Genomic DNA, 21,252 nt, shown 5'->3' on the forward strand with positions numbered 1-21,252 from the left:
GGCTTCCCTGTCCCTGCTCAGCCTCGTTCCCATTGGTTGGTTTGTGTTCCCTGCGCGGGCAGAAGGACCCTTGGTCCCGTGACTGGAACAGTTCCTCCGCTGAGCCCCGGCCATGCGGCTGGAGAAATAAACATCTCTCTGAAACATCTAGCAAGAATCTGTCTGTCCATATATATTTCCTTTCCACGGGACTCCTGGTTTGATATATGCGTGTTGCAGGATCCCCACTGCAACAAATGGTGGAGATTTGAGAGCAGAACGATCCCCGATCCCTAAGCGACTGATTTGTGTGAGTAAACCCTGGAAACTTTGGATTCCTCTTCTTGGTTTTGCTTTGCTATTCCGTATCTAAACTATGGAGGAACCGTGGGAAGACTCTTGGCTCTCAGAGCCGCATATGGACATTTATCTTAAACTTAAAATGATTCTTGAACAACGATTTGTAAATTTTAGCTTGATTCAAGCTCAGAAAGAACTGAAACACTTCCTGGCATGGTTGTTTAAGAACTTTTTCTATGTTTCTTGGGATTTAATTCATACCAAGGGCTTTTGGAAAACCGTTTGGACACAGTTAATACTGGAGTCAAAATATATGCCGATGGAAGAATATTTTCGTGAATATTATTTAGTTACCGAGACTGTTGAGCAATGTCAGCTGTGTCCTGGCGAAGGGAAGCCTGGCGCAGGGACCGTGCGGCCCAGGCCACGTGCACCGAGCGCTCTGCGAGCAGCAGCGAGGCAGTTCCCGCGTGCGGGCGGAGCCACGCGAGCCGCAGTGTCGGCGGCGGAGCGAGGCGCGGCGGGACCCGGCAGTGCCCGCCCGGTCCTGTGCAGCGCATGGTGGAGCGAGCCCCGTGAACGCCCGACCGAGAGGGGCGCTGCGCGGGCGGCGGCTGGCGGCGATGGCGGTGGAACGGAGCCGCGCCCAGCCGAGATGCACGCTGGAGCAGGGCGCGGGGGGGTCATCGCTCGGGGGCCCGGCCGAGACGTGGATGCAGCGCCAGGCAGCGGCAGCGAAGCTGCGACCAGAGGAGGCGACGCGCGGAGAACTGAGCGGCGCGGCCCGGCCCGGCCCGCGCAGCCCCGAACGCGACCCCGGGAAGAGCGCGCAGGCACCAGCAGCCCCGACAATTCCAACACGGGAGCGACCGAAGGAGAGAGCAAAGACGCAGCGAGACAAAAAACAGCAGCCACTCGGAAAAAGATCATAGTAACTAAGACCTTAGGGATAGTAAAATGGTATAATGTTAAGCAAAATTATGGTTTTATAACAAGGTGTGACAACCAGCAAGACATATTCGTGCATAGAACTGCTATTAAAAAGAATAACCCTGAAAAATGCATCCCAAGCTTGGGAGATGGAGAGGTGGTGGAATTTAATATTGTACTAGGGAGAAAAGGGTTACAAGCATCGCAGGTCACTGGGCCTGATGGTGTTTCTGTAAAAGGCAGTATATATGCAAAAAATCGTAGTCATGTTAGACAATATCTCCATTGTAAGCCCCCCCTACAGTTTCCCTTTCCTAATCCCACCTTTCCCTTTTACCCTATGTCCTATTACCCCCAGTGTATTCCCAATCCGTTTTTTCATCCATGGTTTCCCTCACAAAACCATGCTTTTGCCAGTTGTTTCCCCAAAAATCCCTTTCCAATGCCGAGTGGGGGATGAAAAGGGGGAGGGAAGAAGTTAAACCCTCTCCTGCCTCAGTTTCCCCACAAAGCATGCTCAGAGAGTTCTGTCTCCCTTCTGTCAGCCCTAAGATGTTCCAGAGAATCTGTTTGGACATTTAAAGACTCAGGAGGGTGGCTTGTTTTGTTTTGAAACTGTTCTTGTTATGTTTATCCAGTTGTTTTCATTCTCCTTTTATTAAAATAAAACGGGTGAGGTGTTGGGGTCCCTCCCCTGCCGTGTAGCCCTGGGAGAGGGGCCCTGAAGGCACAGACACGGGGTTTCCCTGCCCCTGCTCAGCCTCGTTCCCATTGGTTGGTTTGTGTTCCCTGCGCGGGCAGAAGGACCCTTGGTCCCGTGACTGGAACAGTTCCTCCGCTGAGCCCCGGCCATGCGGCTGGAGAAATAAACATCTCTCTGAAACATCTAGCAAGAATCTGTCTGTCCATATATATTTCCTTTCCACGGGACTCCTGGTTTGATATATGCGTGTTGCAGGATCCCCACTGCAACAGGCCACCTGGACCACTTGGGTTTGTTTGGGGGGTTTTAGCAAAGACTTGTTTTTAGCTGTGTCACAGAGAGAAATGTTTGAGAGAAAACATGTTTTTCTCTTACTGCTGTCTACATTTGGTCTTAAAAGATGTATGTAGGCTTTTATTAACTTATGTTGGTCTATGAGCTACTTGGCAGTAAGAACCTTCTCTTTTCCTTTGCTTTCTCTTCAGTTGTTCTTTCTGAAACGCCAGGTGCCCTCACTGGAGCCAAAGTATGAAGGACACTGTTATTTGCCGCCTGTAAAAATACATGAACACATTAAATATAGTTACTGTATATGCCACTACACTTTTATTTCTTTACTCCAGCATTCATTACATTGACACTTTACGTAAGTGTATATATCTCCTGTGCCATATTTTTCCTGTTCTCCACCCCTCCCCTCATGCATCTTTATGACAGCATAACCCTCCATACAAAAAAAAGACTAGAAGCTTCAAAAGCAAAGTCAAATATCGTGAGAATAGATACCATTGCTTGTTTCCTACAGGTACTAAAAGCAGTTCATTGATCTTTCCAGGAATAGGAATCCTACCACGGACATGATCTGATTCTTTTGTTGGCAATTAACATAGCCACTTGAGGCAGATGGTGTTAAATGTGAACTGTGAAAAGTGTTACAGTGGTGTATCTCACTGCTATCGCAGACAGTAGGTTATGCAGCTGGCAGTTTGAAGTGCAGCTGAGAATGGTATAGTAGTTTTCCACCTTTCTCAAAGGAGCTTCCAGCATGCAGTGAGGGTAACAGTAACACAGCTGTAAGCCTACCTTGCCTGCTACCTTACTGTCCTGCTAAATTTTGGCAAATCCATTTCTAATCAAAATGTTCCATATTAGTATTTAGTAACATCATTGCTCTTCTTCCTATAAAAAGAGCGAATGGCACATTCAAGCCTTTCAGGTTAGCAATGTTCAAATAAGAGGGGAAAAAAAGCAGCAAAGGGCAAGGCACTGGGTTATTGTTTTAAAGTATAGAAGTCCTTACTCGTCTCCAAGAGGAAAAGCAGAACACACAATATAAAATTGGGATTTTACCCTCCTCTATGTTAAATAATACAAAAACAATGGAACACAACTGTCATATAAACCTATTTAAATGTCAGAAGCATTTATTACTGCTTCTGCTAAGTATTATTACTAAAACACTGAAGAAAGTGCAACAAAATATATAGTTTATTGTTGCAACTGAGAAATGTTTTGCTTTTTGCTTTGCTTTTCCAGTAATGATTGAAGACATTGGATGCAGTTCTTATCCCATTGCATTTCATGGGACTTCTGCTTTGACTGCAAGGAGTAATACTGGATCCCAGTACAGTAATGCCTCCACTTCCAACATTATTATGATTCTGATCTTGTTCTTGGCTGTGCTTTGAGCAATAAAGAGCATCATCATTATGTATGTATCAACTGTATGGATTCCTGCTAGATCTTTGCTTCTTTCTGTAAGACACAACTGTGATGCCACGTACATAATTGTGAAGTTATAAATGCCAACAAGTTTTATGAAATACTTTCCTGAAGAATTATCAGCACATTTGAACAACAGAAATGCAAGGCACTTTACTAGCAACTGGAACTACCAACTGGATCAAACAAAATTTAAAAATCACAGAATCATTTTGGTTGGAAAAGACCTCTGAGATCATCAAGTCCAACCTTTGACTAATCACCACCTTGTCAACTAGATCAAAGCACTAAGTGCCATATCTGGTTGCTTCTTGAACACCTCCAGGGATGGTGACCCCACCACCTCACTGTGCAATGTTTAACAACCTTTTCTGTAAAGAAATTCCTCCTGATGTCCAACTTGAACCTCCCTGGTACAGCTTGAGGCCCTTTCTTCTTTCCATGTTGCTGGTTGCCTGGGGGAAAAGACTGACAACTTCCTTTCTGGTAGTTGTAGAGAGAGATAAGGTCCCACGAAGGCTCCTTTTCCCCAGATTAAACAGCCCCAGCTCCCTCAGCTGCTCCTCATATGACTTACGCTCCAGACCCTTCACCAGCTCCATTGCCCTTCCCTGGACTCACTCCAGCACCTCAATGTCTTTCTTGTAGTGAGGGGCTTAAAACTGAGCACAGCACTTTAGGTGCAGCCTCACCAGTGCCGAGCACAGGGGGGGATGATGACTGCCCTGGTCCTGCTGGCCACACTATTGCTGATACATATTACCGCAGGCCTGGGCACTAGGGTATATCACTGTGTCCCGCAGCCATAGGGAGGAGGAGGAGAGAAGATCCAGTAGGCAGGAATGGTGCAGCAAATTGATTTATTTAATTATTTTACAAACTCTTTTATAGCCTTTTTCTTCATAGTCTAATTGGACAAAGGGTCAGCCAACCGTTGGGGTGATTGGCTAAAATCCTGAAGCATCCATTGTCAAAATATTTTTCTACCATAAACAAGACTTTCCAAGGTTGCAGGTGGCTTGGTTGTTTACATGCTCTGCTACCTCTTCTGTGAGAGAGAAAAGTCTCTCACGGACTTAGAAAATAGCAAGAAAATCCTTGCTAGCAGCATTTTTGTATCTACAGATACAGGCCAGGATGCCATTGGCCTTCTTGGCCACCTAGGCACAGCTGGCTCGTGTTCAGCTGCTGCTAGCCAGCACTCCCAAGTCCTTTTCTGATGGGCCACTTTCCAACCACTCTGTCCCCAGCCTGTAGCACTGCCTGGGGCTGTTTGGCCAAAGCATAGGACCTGGCACTTGGCCTAACAAGACCTCGTGCAACTTTTTCTCCTATGGAAGTCTCACATCTACAAATGCTTTGTAATTTTCTGATGGAAAACATGATTTCTGCAAAACTGAAGTTTGCTGTGTGAAAATTAAAAAACACCAAACAGCTTCTGTATGGAAAATAGAAGGCTTTTATCCTATTGTCCTGGAGTCAGTGTAGCTTTCTGTTCCATTTTCCCTGTCAGAAGTGTAGTTCGCAAGAACCATGGCCTCCTGTGAACCAGGCCAGTGAATACTGAATAATTTGAGTACATGCTCCTTCTCCCCTCTTCTCACTACTTTGGATAGAAGAGAAGAACTGGGTAATAAATGCTTCATCAGTCTTCACTGAAAACAACAACAGGAACACTAAACTATGTCCTTAGAAAGGAAGGCAAACACAACTGGTTCGGTACTGTGCTCTCTAATTCCCTGGCTTCCTTGCTTAGCTGGACTGCAGACTTAATAAAGAGGTGCAGCTCCCCTGACATTCTTAGAAAAGAACATGAGTAGGGCCAGTATATTCTTCCTCCTTAATTTCAGCTAAAATTTTTTCCCCTAATTTCTGTGCATGTATTGGGAATTGAGCACCAGGGTCAGGCAGGAGGTGGGGGAGAACCAAAAACACCCCTCAAAGAAACAAGCAAAAAACCCCAACACAAAGCACACGCACAAATTCCAAACATAAACCCAAAATTCCACACCCAAAACCCCACATCACCACTTGTATCCTCTTACCATAAAACAGCTCTTTTGCAGGTGAGGATATAGATCTTGCCTTGGGGTTCCAAGGTGGGGCAGCTAACTTGCTGAACAGCTAACAGCTGCTTCTGATGCTTTAGCATGCTTGCATCATAGGAATGAGTATGACTTTTTACGATTTCCAAATCTAGCATTCACCATTCTTTCAAAACTCTGCCCTTCCTATTCTTGTATCAGATAAACATGGAAGATACTCTTTCCCAATTAATAAGAGCTTTCGGTCACAGCAGGATTTACATTTATTGCTTTCTACATTTATAGCATTATTGCAGTCAATATTAATATTCTGATTATCACTCCATATTTAATTTTAAATTGCAATTTCAGTTATGTTTGTCTTGATTAAGTTATAATGTATAATGTATCTGAATTTCATCTCATTTTCTGTGAGGCTGCCAGATACTGGATTAGTAGATGGTTCCCAAGGATAAAATTTAAATTTAAGATTGTTTGGGTGTACAGTGTGCATCCCACAATTACCAATATACACTGCTGTCTATTAGAAGTATGAAATTGGTGCACTTCATGTATTCATTTTGCTGCACAGTGCCTTCATGTGCGAACTCATGTATAGAGCTAACAAGTTGTTGACCTAGAATAGCTATTCACAGAATATTATTTCATTTGCTAAATTTTGCTAATAACTGCATCCACAATATTCATTTTTAGCTGTTAAGACTTTCAGAGTGTGCTTTGATATTCAGTTATTACTTAAATATATCACAATATGCTAAACTGCTTTTCAGTACATGAAATAATAACAGAGCTTAGATTAAGGCCTCCTTGGAAAAAGGAAAAAAACAAGGTCTTCTAGACCACCAAGCTAAACGTTGCACACTAAAAGATTCCCTATTTTCTCCTTAAAATATGGAATTTGTAAAAGACAAAACAACTACCAGTACAGCAGACACACGAACTCTTTTTTTATTCCAACAGAATCCATAACTCATCTGATAAACATGGTGAAGTACTAGTTCTGTGTCTCCTGGAAGGGTAGATTATAATATAGCAATGTATTCTACATTATATTCTACTGTGCTGAACTGGTAAATCACAGAGTAGAAATTACCAGGAAGTCCAAATTCTTCAGCTATTTTAATGTATCTCTTCTGGTTTCAGAGATCTTCAGAGGCTTAACAGGAAAGAAAAAAAAACCATTATTGCCCTTACGTTATCTATACATATCGCTCAAAAAAAAAAGAATAGGGAACAAAAAAAAAATAGAAATAAAAAAGGAATTATGATTGTATGGTAACTGTTCAGTCTGTTCCTTACTGGAAGTATAAATTGTTCATCTAACTTCAAGTACCATATGCTTCAGTGGTCCATTCATTTTCATAGAAATTTATATTCCTCAAATGAACTGTGAGGCTTGGTGCCAGTATTTATCTATGAGGCTGCTTAAATTCAGATTATAAAATAACTTGCAATTTTGAGTAAAATAGACTAGCTTCTCTTACTCACATTTTCACAGAACATATCTTACCTAGGACTAGCATGTAAGTATTTGTCTTAGCAACCTAACCCACCTTATTAAAGCACTGATACAGATTTACTTATAAGTTATAGTACACATCTGCATAAATACATTTACAAATTCCAGGTTTGATACAAAAAAATAAGAAATTTGCACAATTACTAAGAAAGAGAAAAAAATCTCATTCTAATAAATCAAAATTTGTCACATAAAAAATGGAAAATAGACCAGATACACATCAAAACAGCTTTATCATTGGTGCTCAAACATTTACCACTCTAAAGGTTCACTATGCTCTGAAAATGAAAGAAGGCACTTTTGGAAAGCATGAACGGCACTATTAAATCTACTGAAATATCATGATTTTTCAGCAGAAGTACAGATTTTTTTAATTATGGAAAATACAGTTCAGCAAAAAAAATGTTCGGTGTGTTTCTATAAAAAGTGAATTATTTTTAAAAACAAATCATTTAAAAGAACAGTTAGCTGCAGAAACAGATTCTCTTTTTTTAATTTTACATTGGGCCCTGCTTTTTTAACTCATGAATAGAAATTCTTAAATATGAAAGTTAAACACAGTGTGATTTATTTTCATATCTAGACTGATGCTTGAGATCTTGGGAAGCTTTCATAAAAAGCTAAAAAATTCAATTACCACTACAGATGTGACAGATTCAGAAATTATTCATATACTCTAGAGCTTGAAAGCACAAAATCCCCAGCAAATTTTACAGGGTAGAAGACAAGTAGTCATTCAATCCCCACTTCACTCGCACCACTGTACAATATAAAAAATAATATAAAAACCTCCAAGATGTGACTTGCCAGCATTTTATACGTCACTGATGAGAGATAAGAAAGGTAAGGCTGTTTTCCATTAAAAAACAATTAGGAAGTTTATAAAATTTGGGTTATTATAGTGCAGATATAATTTGCTTTTCATTAAAACAATCTTCAACTACGCTTTTTAAAATACGAACTTACCATGACAGGGACTCTCACAATTGTGACATCAGACCATTTTTCTTATTAAAACATTGAATGATTAATACCCCCACGTACTAAGGAATGGAAAAAAAAATAGATAATTTCCTCAGTTAAGACACACTGAGATTCCTTTAGGATGAAGCTCAGATTTTTTTCCTCATTAACACTTGCTGGCTTGCCACGTACTTCTCCATAGTATAGCACGATTGCAGACCAGAGGATCACTGTCTCTACTGTGGTGTTGCTAACAGCAGTATTTCATATAAAGCACAGCTGGATGAAACAAAATTTCTTAACAGACTATGATGCTAAAAATAGCAACTCAACTTCTAGTAGTCATAGCCAAGAGACAATTTCTTTTTCTTTCACTTGATCACATCCTTTAGGATCTTTTGTAGCTTACCATGGCTATTTTTCTCTTGGTTGAGCTTTGAGAACCATCACATAGACACCACTCTCAATTGTTTGCTTTTTTGTAGGACAGCATAACAATTCCACAAAACCAGCCTTAAGTCCTAGTGAAAATACAAAGAAAACCAAGAAGAAAAAAAGATAATTATGTAGAATTGGAATTTCTGTTCCATCTATGCTGCAGACTGGATAGGCTCTGCTGGATCAGGCAGAAGATGTAGAGGACACCAGGTGCAACACTGAGGATTCAAATTTTATCAGTCATCTATGAAGGCTTTTTTACCTAAAGAGGCTTGAAATAGGACAGGTTAGGAAATAGATACAACATATGAAGCTGCACCAGAATAGTGGTGGGGGCTTTAGGGGTATTTGTGGTGTTGAGTGAGGGGGGTTGTTTTGTTTTTTCTTGTTTGGTTCATTTTTGGTTTGTTTTTTAATTTTCATTTTCTCTCATCCAATTTCCAACTGGTGTTTGTATATGTGTAAGAGGAACTAAGGGCAAACTTCTCTTCAATGATGCTTCTAACCCACCTGTATTCAAGTTGTACATTCAAAAACTTGCCCCCTTGGTGTTCATGCTCCTCTGTACCACTATTTAAATTAAATCACCTACTCAGGAAAGCACAGCAAATACCTCGCTGCATTACTTTGTAGATCCAGGCTTGAGCAGCATGGTCTGAAAAGCAAAGATGTCCTGACCTCCTCCTAGGGACTCAGGCCAGCAAAAAACAAACAAACCTTCAGCATACAATCTCTTGTGTCTGTTGTGGGTAGCAACCATCTTGTAGGCCTGAAAAAGGGCATATCTATGAAATCCTTGTAGATCTGGGGTCTGTGCTCACAGTGGATGTAATTGTCCTATTGTATATAACCACCGAGCATCAATCGTATTTCATCCATTAAAAAAAAAAAAAAAACCCAAAGCTACAGGCCCAGGGCAAGGAAGAACAGTATTTTTATTAACAACTTTCACTGGTAAGCCTGTAGTTTATAGCTCTGTTGGATGCAACATTTCAGGTAGAAAGTCTTTTTGAAAGGTAACAATTCTGCTTTGATTTCATGGCAATGATACAGTCTTAAGCCACTAAAGATGAAGAGCACAAATTGTATCAGACAGCTTTTATGTTGTTTCTTCAAAAATTAGAGTCCAGGCTAGGATTTGTGACAATGACAGTGGTAAGGTTTTCTATCACATAAAAGAAAATCTTACTCCTGACCAATTTTTTCAGTAATAGCTATGATTTTGATGCCCTTCTACCATGAAAAATGTGTGACAAAGTGACCTGTCACTTGAAAACAGGGCTGGGGGAGGCAATGAGGAAGAGCAAACTAATAGTCCACATACTGCTGTTCTAACCATCTTTTAAGAACTCCATGAGCTACAAAGTACATGGGGTTTTCCGCTTGAAAAAAATTGATTACCTTTAAAATCACCAATTTCCCAGAAAGACATATACAAGAGAGTAAATCAGACCATAAGCCTTTAGAACAATATCTTTTCAGACAAATTGAAAGCTGCAAGGCTGCATAAATGGTATTTCACTGAAGTTATAACATGCTAGCTAAGAAAAGGTGTTGATTTTCTACATGGTAAAAGCAAATTGGCAAGGACAGAAAGCACCACATTTCTCAGGCTGAGACGAGATATGCCTGGCTATCTAAAGTCATTACATCTGGCAGTTCCAGCAGAGGTGGAATGGGAGGTTATCCTTTATGTTCTGAGGTTGTATTTGTTCTTTCTGAGGAGGGCTGGGCCTTTCTGAAGTGTGGGGGGAATCTTTCAAGATGAAGGGAGGGAATATCAGAAGAATATCCTCAGTGCTATGCAATGCTGTTTGGCTGAGGTCAGCTAAACACTGCTCATTTCACATTAAAAAAAAAAATTAGAAACCAAGTTTGATCCACAGACTGGAGACCCAAATGTGCTGTGTATTCCCTCTGGGCCAAGAGATTTTGAAAGCCTGGTGCAGTCACTGCCACTGGTGAGTAGTGTCAAGTTTGACACTAGCATGAACAAGCCAAGACCCATGATCATGCCTAATGGCAACAATGCCTTAATGATCCTTAAATTTCCTATTGCTACTGATACTCAGTTACTGAGGCTCATCTAAAAATAAACTTCTGGTCAGTTAATCAGTATGAAAATACAAAAAGCCCTTCTTGTTTCTTCCCTAGGACTACACACTGACCATGTACTTTCAGCAGTCCTGGAGGGATAAAAGGCTCTCTTATTCTGGAATACCTTTGAACTTGACTCTGGACAACAGAGCGGCTGACCAGCTCTGGGTGCCGGACACGTATTTCCAAAATGACAAGAAATCATTTGTCCATGGGGTGACAGTGAAAAACCGAATGATTCGACTCCATCCAGATGGGACAGTCCTCTATGGCCTACGGTATGTTGGGTGTTTTGATCAGCTCTATGTCTGTGCTGGCAGAAGTGCAGGTAGAACCAATGCCACTTTCCTATCCTTTTTTCCTACCTTCTCAGGGCCGCTGTATGAGTCACCACATACTCCATTTAGTCAACCACAACACACCCAAGGATTTTCCACATGGCAGCAACACTACCTTTAATAGCTAGAGCCATAGCTAACAAAGCCAAATGCCTCTTTCTTTCAGCTCTTCTGAGTATGTGAAAACTATTAAAAAGATCTTTATTATGGTTCTCACCTGGTAATCAATCACAGCTTAGACAAACGCTTCCTTCCTTCTAAAATTTCTCCAGCAGCTCTTTAGGACAATGGGAAATTAAAATTTGGAGTCATTTGAAGAAACGTGACCAACATTTGGTAGGGAATACAAAGGAGATATTTGTAAATTTATATAAATTATTTAAATACTATCTGTATGCCTAAGTTTTCTTTAACCTGCCTTGGTTTATGACTGCTTCTTCACACCACAACTGCTTCTTCATACAGTGCAAACCACATTCACCCCTGTAGATAAAAATATATCCTAAAGTTTGAACAGGCACGATCTAATGACAAGGTACACAACTGTAAAATTAAAACTAAGCCAAGTTATTTGTTATGTTGAGATTTCTGCAGAGTAGGCCTTTGTTGTATTATTTTTGAAGTTAACGTAGCTTTGCTTGGAAATAATATTGCCTGCCTGAAACAACCCTTGATCATTGTTATCATTCAACAGTGAAAATAATGTTTGGAGAATATAAACCTGGAAGCATAGTTCAATTAATCAGAAAAGAAGTCATAAAGCACAAAACCTAGCTGAAATACCTCAAAATTGTACCTAAGATAGAACTAAAAAAAAAAACAAACTGCTGCAGTGATTCAAAATGAAAACAATATTTGGCGAAGTATAACTTAGAGCTTAGTGAAAATAGAATTTTAAAATTACTTCTTAGCCTATAAAAACATAACCTTTTAAAACACAGCACTAACCATGCAAAGAAAGCCTTCCAACCCATCAGTTCAAGCTTCTCAAGAAACAAAAAATGCTTTAAAAACTATTATTTTGACTAGTTGTGGGTTTACTTTTGAACTTGTCAGATTCCCAGGCATTGCATCAGTTGCTACCAACAACCACACAGGCACTTTAATATTAATACAACCAGATCTGTTCTGGTACAGTTAGATTTCAGTTGTGAAAAAGAAAATGCGGGACCCATGAGGAATTAGCTGTTAGACCAAAGGCTGTCATTATCATCTGCTGAACTTGAGCATTTGAAGAATACATCTTCCTCATTGCCTTCAGACCTCCTAAAATTCCTTTCAATTAAACTGACTCCTGCAGGACAGTTTTTAGGAGAGGACTGTTTGGTCTGATCTGACAAATTTTCAAAATATTTCTCCTTTTTTTTTTTCTTTTTTCCTTTTTTAAGGCCAGGAACTAACTATATTTATATTCCAGAATTTGCACAGTGGCAAGAATGTGTGTTAGAGCCAAGCACTCCCTCACAAGCAGTCGTATACACACTATAAACTACACCTTGAAATGATGCCATGGATGTGCTTCCCCACACATGCCATATGTCAGGTATCAATAAAAGCCTTCTGCAGAAGTAGCAAAAGGAGCTGTGACACATCTGGTGAACCTGCTGCAAGCCCTACCACGTGTTTCATTCACAAAACAGCAGCACAGCTGAGAAGCTGTGACCTTGCCTGAGCATAAAGCCCATGCTCTTTCTCTCAGAGGTGCTCAGGCAAACCTTCATTGCAACAGCAGAGATGGTCACCTTTGCATAACAAGGTTGTTAGTTTATATGATGGAATAGCCATTCACATTTGAATAGTTAAGCAGCAGTTCTGCAACAGCTGCAGCTCCTTGAGTTAATACCCCATTCAATACCTCACTGCTTGTGTAGGAAAACAAAACAAACAACAAAACAAAACGAGGCAGAAAATCCCACACTAATATGAAGGGCACTCAATATTCCACTCGCAGTCTGGTGCTGTGCAATTCCCTTCTCCTCCCTCACTCCTGCTTCATGCCCTCAATGCACACTGCCACAGGAGCAACCTCCAACTCTCCCAGGTTTCTGGGCTTCCCCACCTTCTCAGCCCAGAGAAGGCAGCCGGGTCTCAGGCTGCAGTACGGCCAAGTATTGCCAGAAGGGCCCATATACACTTAACAGTGTTGCCATCATCAACAACATGCAGAAAGAGATGCTGAGCTGTCAAGTCTTTTTCACAGCTCAAGCTGATGCACCATGTTTTCTCCAAGGACGAGGCAACTGTTTAGACACATCTGGTGAACAGACTTTGGCCTGTAGTTGCCAGTGAAAACACATGTAGTGTCCCCATCCCACAAGATCTAACCAAAGACAAAAATAACAGATGAGCAGGAGAAAAATTGAAGTTAAGATACATAAAAAAAAAATTTCATACAACAGATGGCAATTATTGCACTAAACTTGCATCTGGTTATGAGTGGTCACTTTCCTCATGGTAATAAATATGCTTCTGTCAGCCTGTAGGTTACCTTTAGCTCATGTAAGCATCATTTTTTCATATTCCAGATGACATATATGCCTCTTAAGAAACAAACATGAGAAAACACTGCGGAAAATGTTTTTAGGTAAAATTCAGCATTGCCTGTCAGAAATTTGAGCACAGTTCCAATCTAGTCTCACAAGTGGAAAAGAAACATTGCAGTATATTACCTTGATTTGGCTTCTGTGTAGTAGAGAGCATGGAGACAGTATCACCAAACCTCTCACACAGGTTGTGACCTGCGAGTTTCATTTTCCTTGCTGAAGACAGAGCATCGCCTGGCATGACTTGAACAAGAAAGACAACACCAATTATGCTGCAACCAGAGTCCGAATTCCCCACAAATTAGGGCCTTAAACCATATCTCAAGGATGATTTAAATGCTTCCTTTCCCTCATGCCTCCTGCTCCCCAAACAGCTTTTCTATTTTCAGTCCAGAGTTAATGTTTCCGTTCAGGCTCAGTTATGAAATTTTACTGGCTTCTTTAACAGAAATTGGAACAATCATAACAGCTCTAAATAACCTGTTTGCTTGCACCCATATACACAGGAATTTGCCATTGATGCAATGTTCAGCCTCAACAGAGCTGGGGAAGAATAAACCAAGGTTAACCATTTGGCTTTACAGATGAATAAACAAGGGAAACATGCACATGATACACTGGACTGGTTTTAGATCATGTACCAAAGCATTATCACTACAGTATGTCTCCATTATTGTATTATTTCTATGATGAACTCAACATCCCTTTAGCTATTTTTTCTAGTAACTTTCAGCTGCTATGTCCCCACAGTTTAAAGAACAATGTGTGCTATAAACTTGTGCAGACACAGAATATTCCTAAGCCTTCTGACATCTAAAATTGTGCATTGTTGTTATGTCTCTTGCTTCAAAAGCCAGTTCTGTTAATTGTTCACAGTGGTAAAAAAATGTGTAACATTACTAACCAAGTAACTCTTTCATCCTTTCACCCAAGAACTACACACACAATTAACTCCATGGTAATATTTCCACTGAATTTCATTTCAAATATGCCAGGGAAGTTGAGTGTCACTGTTGTGTAATATGTACCTAAAGACTGTGTTTCTTCAATTTCTATCAAGTACTCCCACCAGCAGCTATTACAATTCTCTGCGACATAGCCGCCTGCTTCCTAAGAGGAAGAAAAAAATCCCTTTGGGTCAATGTGCAAACCTGCAGCACTCTGGGGCTGGTGTATGAGACAGTTCCAGCCTGGCACCAGTACAGCTGGTAAAATACTGGATTATTTTTTTTTCTTCCCCATTTTTAACAAGTGGTTGGATCCCATTAGCTCTAACCCTTCTGGTGCTAGCAGTGTCTCTCATTACTGTTATTGCCTGTTCAGGCAAGATTCTCCAGAAATCCCTCCCAAAGCTCTAGATTCTTAAACTAATACATACTATTGCTTCTTTTGCTTCTCCTTTCTCCACTCTTTCCCAAGTAAGATGCTAGACATGTAATGTGTCTTTGAGATATTTAAGGAACCATTAATAATTTGTTGTACTGAATTCTGTACTCAGATTCTTACGTCATGATGTCAGGAATGGAAGCTCTGATTTAAATCACCCTTTCCTAGTATTTTATGCCACCTCTTAATTCTTCGCAGATTTTGACTAGCAGAACAATGACACCTTGTTGCTTTGGAGACATCTGTTCTTTTATCATGACATTGCCCCACAATAAGCAACAGCAGAATTTCATGTGGTGTATTGGAAGGAGCATATCCTTCAGAAGGGTTGTTAAGAAGCGTAACGTACCTTCAGCGACACCTGTACACAGATTTCTCTCCCTTCTGACATTCAGACACATAATTTCAAGACAGGGGGACTGAGCATATCATGACAAGATGTGAAGAGCTGGTTTGGACCATCTAAAACTTCTGGTTTCACTGAGACCACACATTTTTATACTGTTGCAGCAGAGGATGCCACTTTGTTAGGCACTGCTACAACTGCAAGAGGACAAGGGGAAGAATAATCTTTGTCTTCAAAATAAGGATTTATTTCACCATTTTTTAAACAAATGAAGTTTTCTGTGATGCAAACACTGGCAGACAAATTGACCTACCTCCAACCAATTCAGTAAGATCAGAGAATTGATCCATTTAACATTGGATTTACTAACCCCTTATTCATGTAATATCCATGGAAGCATATCCCAGAGGTGGAATGCAAGAAAAGCTGTATTTAAATGCAGAATGTTTAGCTTTTAGTATAATCTTGAAAGTTAATTTTAGTGGAAACTTGCCTTTTTACTACCTCAATTTTGGCAATATAGCTGAGAGTGTTACTAAAGAAATTTGCTAGACAGTTGTTTACATCTTTTATTGCAGTGAAATTTTCATAGTCTGTGGATTGCTTTTGCATTGCCATGATTTGAAGCTATGGAGTTTTGGCTTTCCTTCAAACATCTTCACGGATTTCCTTAAAGAGTCAGTTCTTGAGTCCTTTTGAGGACAACCCATCATGGCAGCAAGGAGCCTATTTACTACTAAATAGATTGTCCTACTTGTGTTACTAAACAGTTCCAACCAAAAAAAAAGACTGCAGTTATTCTAAATAATAAAAAGCCATGTCATCTGTATAGTGAAATAAAAAGCTACACTTTATTTCACTACAGAAAAAATACAGAGCAAATTATAAAGGAGTATTTTATTAGATGATCATTTTGAAAATGCTACAAAGTATTTCTTCCACATATCAATGCAAAGAGATTTAGCAGTGAGCATTTTAAGACTCGCAAGACGCAATTTGGGACTCCTTTTATATTTTTAAACTCTAGAAATATACAAGAACTTTGCAAAAATAAGTCAAGCAGTTTTTCATAATTTCTTCCACTTCCCAAAACATTTCAGTCTTGGGGAGTCAGTTTTCAGGATTCATGGGCAAATGAAGACATTCCTCAATGTACAGCTATTAGAAAGGGGTAGGGATGGGGGAGGGGCAGTTCAGATGCACATTTTGGATGCCTGTTCAGCCTGCAACAGATCACACTGTACCTGCTGCAAACTTTCTTCCCAACAGACCTTAAACAAGCATATGTGCCTGCTGGGCAGTCAGCAAGACACTTATCACAGGCAGTGCTTTGCTAGGAGCATTCTTCTAACTCAAAAGATAAAAAAAGGAGGAAAAGGACAAGGCAAATTGATCCTGAGGCAGAAAGATTGTCTTCTTTGTCCTTTTAGCTACTTGCAGACTGTTTGAAGTGTCTGTGTCACTGTCAATCCTATTGTCATCTCCTGTTCCTGGCCTGTAACCCAATTATAAGGCCATGGCATGGCTGGTGCAAGATGATCACAGAATCATAGAATAGTTTAGGTTGGAAAGGTCCTTTAAGATCATAAAGTCCAACCATTAACCTCACACTGCTATGTCTACCACTAAACCATGTCCCTAAATGCCATATCTACACATCTTTTAAATAACTCCATGCAATCTCATTACTACTTTACTCACACTTATTATGCTAAATGAAAGATAACAATCAACACAGTATTTTATAATTCTTTAACATCATTTGATTAAAATTACCTGAGACAGATATCATTGTAGTACTATATAACTGAAAGCACACAGATGAAACTGAGGAAATTTCAGACAAAAGTGAGTACAACACCTAAAACTTATGTGGCATCATTTATGTAGACCTTTACTACTGCAGGTAAATAGAAAACTTCCAGCTGCTTATGGGCTTCCATGTACAAACCAGAAGTACTTCTTCCAAAACATCAAGGTTTGAATCAGCATCAAACACAAAATGGAGATGGCAGGCTCAATAAATTTAAGTGGCTAATTGGTAGTTAATAAATAGCACAAATGGAAAAGGAAGGCTGAAAACTCAAAAAAAAAGAAGAAAGCTAGGGTCCTCTCTGGCCACCAGGCCAGGTAAGTCCCAGGTGTAACTCAGAGACAGCTTTGCTCTCTTCCTTTAGCACAAATAGCCTCAGAAACAGCCAGGGTGAATCCAATGGCTGTCCATCCCCCTAAGAGGTGCTCTCCTCACCCCTGAGGAGAGGACGAACACGGACTGAATTCCCTCCAGTGGCACATGTAGCAAACTTCCCCCCTCGTACCCCCAGTGTACAGCAGACGTGGCAGAAACACACAACTCTGTGGGGAGCAACTATTCATAAATTCCATATACTGAGTTACCAAATAATTCCCTGTATTTGATTTAGAACCTTTTCCTCCAATTTCACCCATCTTGGTTTTTATTCCCTGTAACATAGTATTTTTAATACCTGGGGAAGATGAGGAAACGCTTCAGGTTGAATTGATCTCTACAGAGAGTGTATAAAAAAAACCCAGTAGAAACACAAGTACTGAACATGGACTCAGCTTTAAATATATGAGCGTTGGCTCTTGTAATCAGTAGTTGAAGTTCATAAGCAGTCTGGTGGAGTCACCACTGGCTTCACAGGCTTGAATTTCAACACAAGCTTTAGATGCTGTAATTGATTGCAGCTATCAAGTACTGCACTTTGAAGAACTAAATAACCATTTTGTAGCGCAAAGCCCACTAAGCTTTTTTCAAAGACCACCTAATTCAAGCGGATTCTAGATCAAATTCAGATTACTGAAATGATATGTCAACTATTTAAGTATACTCATATTTTAATAACTATTTAACCTCATTAATACTATAGAGATATCAATTAAAAATTATGAGACAATATTTAACAAATGTTTAATTGTAAAGCTGAAAGACACTGCAGAGTATGGGTTACATATTTTCTAGGCAGCACATAATCTCTTACCATCTTGGTATAAATAGGTTTTGGATTATTTTCTTATCCTCTGTTTTACAGACTATGTTCTGCCTACTAAATCTGAGCAAGTCCTTCTTTTCTCCCATATCAGAAGTGCACATATCTTCCAATACTTTGAAATTATTACTCTTTCACTGTCAACCTGATCTGCATCAAAATCCCACTTCTAAATAAAGTGGTCTTCAATTTTTTTTTACTACGTCTTACTTTTAAAAGAACTCCAGTCACACCAAAGCTTATCTCTAGTGTGTATAAATAACACTATTACGGTTGGCTCAAACATATTGGGAGACAAAAATCAAGTGAAAAAAGAATTTAATGGCCGAGAATAGCACTGAAATACTTTTGATCAAGAGGAATTTCAAATAAATTTATATACACAGTCTAAGAATCACTTCATTCGATAGCAGTAGAGGCAAGTTTTTACAAGTAATTCCTTCTTTACTTGCTTTTAAGGGGTAGGCATTAAATGAGATAGGAACTTTTGTGTATTTGCTAGCTCAGCTTTCTCCTCTGCACACCGCAAAAGCTCAGATGCAGAGATATCTTATAATTGAGTAACCAGAAAGAAAATCCTCACAAGCTTTTCACAACTGAGCCACGTAACTCCTGCTGTTTCAGTGTGGCCAGTTAGATACACACCATTGAAGCTGCACATACTTAATCTGCATACTCTGGAAGTTAGTGCTTAAGTTTGCATAATGTCATAATATTTGCCTTTTCCCTGAAATACTCGATTTTTAACACATTTCTTGCTGCTTATACTTTGCAAGGAACATCAAATGGACATATACAGTTACAAGATTTACATGTATTTTTGAAAGAAAAAGGCAAAAACATTTTAAAAACCACTGCAATTTAACTTATATAGCTGAAATATATTGTTAGCAGTACAGATTATTTAGCGTATGTTTTTATATAAGGCTATACACAGGTACATAAAATAGATCTATGCTGAGTCCCAATATGTTAACATATTTTAGTATATTTCCTATCACCATACATTAGGTACATACCACATTATGTGTGCTTTCCAGGTCCTGAAGTTCATTAAAAAGCCATTTAATAAAAAGCAGTTCCCTCTAATGATAAAAATTTCGAGAGACAGTAATTAAATCTGTACTCTGCTGCAGATTTCTAGCTTACTTACTATTCATTTTAAGCATGCTAAGAACAATTAATACTGAAGGACAAAATATAAGTTTTTAGCTGCTTAAAACCGACCTCACTCTTACTTAATTTATATTGATGTTGATTCATGACATCAGTGAAACAGTTGTTCAGCCAAAAATCAGAGGGGCATGGGATGAGGGATCAATCTGTACCATTTCTGTGCAATAATTATATCAGGCAGGTTAATTAAAGTCCTAGGGGAGATAGAAAATATTTTGCCAGACCTGCTCCAAACTGAATGCCCTTAGATACAAAAGAGGGAGGGGTCTTAATTTAAGTGTTCTCTCAAAGAGACAAGCACTTCCCTGATAAACACTACCTGGAAAGCTGCTGAAATCCTGAACAAATGCTGGTGCAGCTTGTTTACTAGTGACGTAAAAGTGAAAAAGGAAAAATTAATAAATGATGCTAGGTTGTGGGGGCTGCTCTTCCTAGAGACATCCCCTTGCTCACAAAGCCCAGAGCCATCAGGCCATGTCTGCTTTGTGCTGTAGCACACAGAACGTTGGCTGGTACCATATGAAGTGTTTAAGGATATTAGTGTGAAGAGCATCCCTGCACTGATTTAATTCACTACAGCAATCAAATGCAGTGTTTATAAGTAATTTTACAATAAATTAAAATCCGTATTTTGAGAACAGTGCAAAGATGCAAATAATAATGCATTAAAAATGTTTTCAGGAAAGGTATTTTCTCTTTAACCCTTACTCTTCTATAAATATCTCCACTTAAAAAGAGGATTAGCCTTTCTTCTCGAATATCATTGGCGTGGCTTAAAAGTAGCTGCAGGAGAATTCACGATCTAGATAATAGCCAAGCCCTTGAGTATAATAAAATGTAAAATATAAAATTAATTACCCCATAAAATACAGTAGTACATTCCTGTATTTGGCACTTCTGCTGTAGCATCAACATACATGGTGTTATAACTGTTAGGACAAAATTACCTCATTTTAAGAGGCAAAATATGTGACAAATAAAATGCTTTCATTTATAAAGCCATTAATAAGGTAAGATTACCAAGTATTGTTACAGCATTGGTAATACAACCTCGTCTTAAACTGCCAGTCTGACCTCATTTTCTTAGACTGGGAAATCAAGCTGAGCAGACCGGAGGTAGGTACTTCAAATACAATTCATGTAGTTTTGGATTACAGATATAATTAGACATGATCTTCCAAGGAAGTATCTAGAAATATCAGAAGTCCTGGAGTTACTCAGAGCCTAAAGCAAGAGTGAAAGTGGGGACAAAGCAACTTGAAAATCATTTAGCACTTAAAACATATAGTAGGTAAATGTACGTGGGAGTGACCTACGAAGGAGTCTGAGCTGACAGGGAACCATCCTCAATCTCTGGGTAAATCATCAGGCAGCAACATCAGCTGCAGCTCCCCCAACCTGGGTTGTCTACCCCCAGAGTGGCTGGTTTCACCTTAGCTGAGGTACCTGCCCACAGGTCAGAGTAACATGGCAGTCAGTCTCCAACCTCAGTACCAGCAACATGTCCCACTGACAAAACATTGGCTCCAATTCTTGAAATTCCATTACAAAAGCAAACAACAAAGTTCCAGATACAATGGCAACAGAAAACACATACACAAAATAAAACCCAAACTACTAAATAAAACACAGGCACACAAATGAAAAACACACATGTGCTTTCTAGAGTCAGGTCAGTAGGAGTATACACTCATTATACTTAGTTTCTCTTAGAAAAAAACAATTAAAACCAAATCAAAACACATACAAATTATTT

The 21,252-nt window shown here is 39.6% G+C and overlaps 1 protein-coding gene and 1 long non-coding RNA gene across 10 annotated transcripts in view; one reads left to right on the forward strand and one right to left on the reverse strand.

Moving 5' to 3' along the window:
- The window catches only part of GABRB1 (gamma-aminobutyric acid type A receptor subunit beta1), a 128,759-nt gene that overhangs the window by 59,201 nt on the left and 48,306 nt on the right, over positions 1–21,252 (forward strand). For all 9 annotated transcript variants that reach the window (XR_004240106.1, XR_004240107.1, XM_032108834.1 and 6 more), the window contains one exon: positions 10,754–10,974. Coding sequence is in view for 7 of the 9 variants with exons in the window: in XM_032108834.1 (XP_031964725.1) it covers positions 10,754–10,974 (221 nt within the window). In the remaining 2 variants the exon portion in view is untranslated. The remainder of the gene's footprint in view (positions 1–10,753; positions 10,975–21,252) is intronic.
- LOC116443929 overlaps positions 5,249–21,252 on the reverse strand; it is a 55,328-nt gene continuing 39,324 nt past the window's right edge. Inside the window, exons 2-3 of the long non-coding RNA XR_004240108.1 lie at positions 8,571–8,682; positions 5,249–6,835 (exon numbers count right to left, since the gene is read on the reverse strand). This is a non-coding gene — a long non-coding RNA (uncharacterized LOC116443929). The remainder of the gene's footprint in view (positions 6,836–8,570; positions 8,683–21,252) is intronic.

This window comes from Corvus moneduloides, chromosome 5 (genome assembly GCF_009650955.1).
Source record: "Corvus moneduloides isolate bCorMon1 chromosome 5, bCorMon1.pri, whole genome shotgun sequence".
NCBI lineage: Eukaryota > Metazoa > Chordata > Aves > Passeriformes > Corvidae > Corvus > Corvus moneduloides.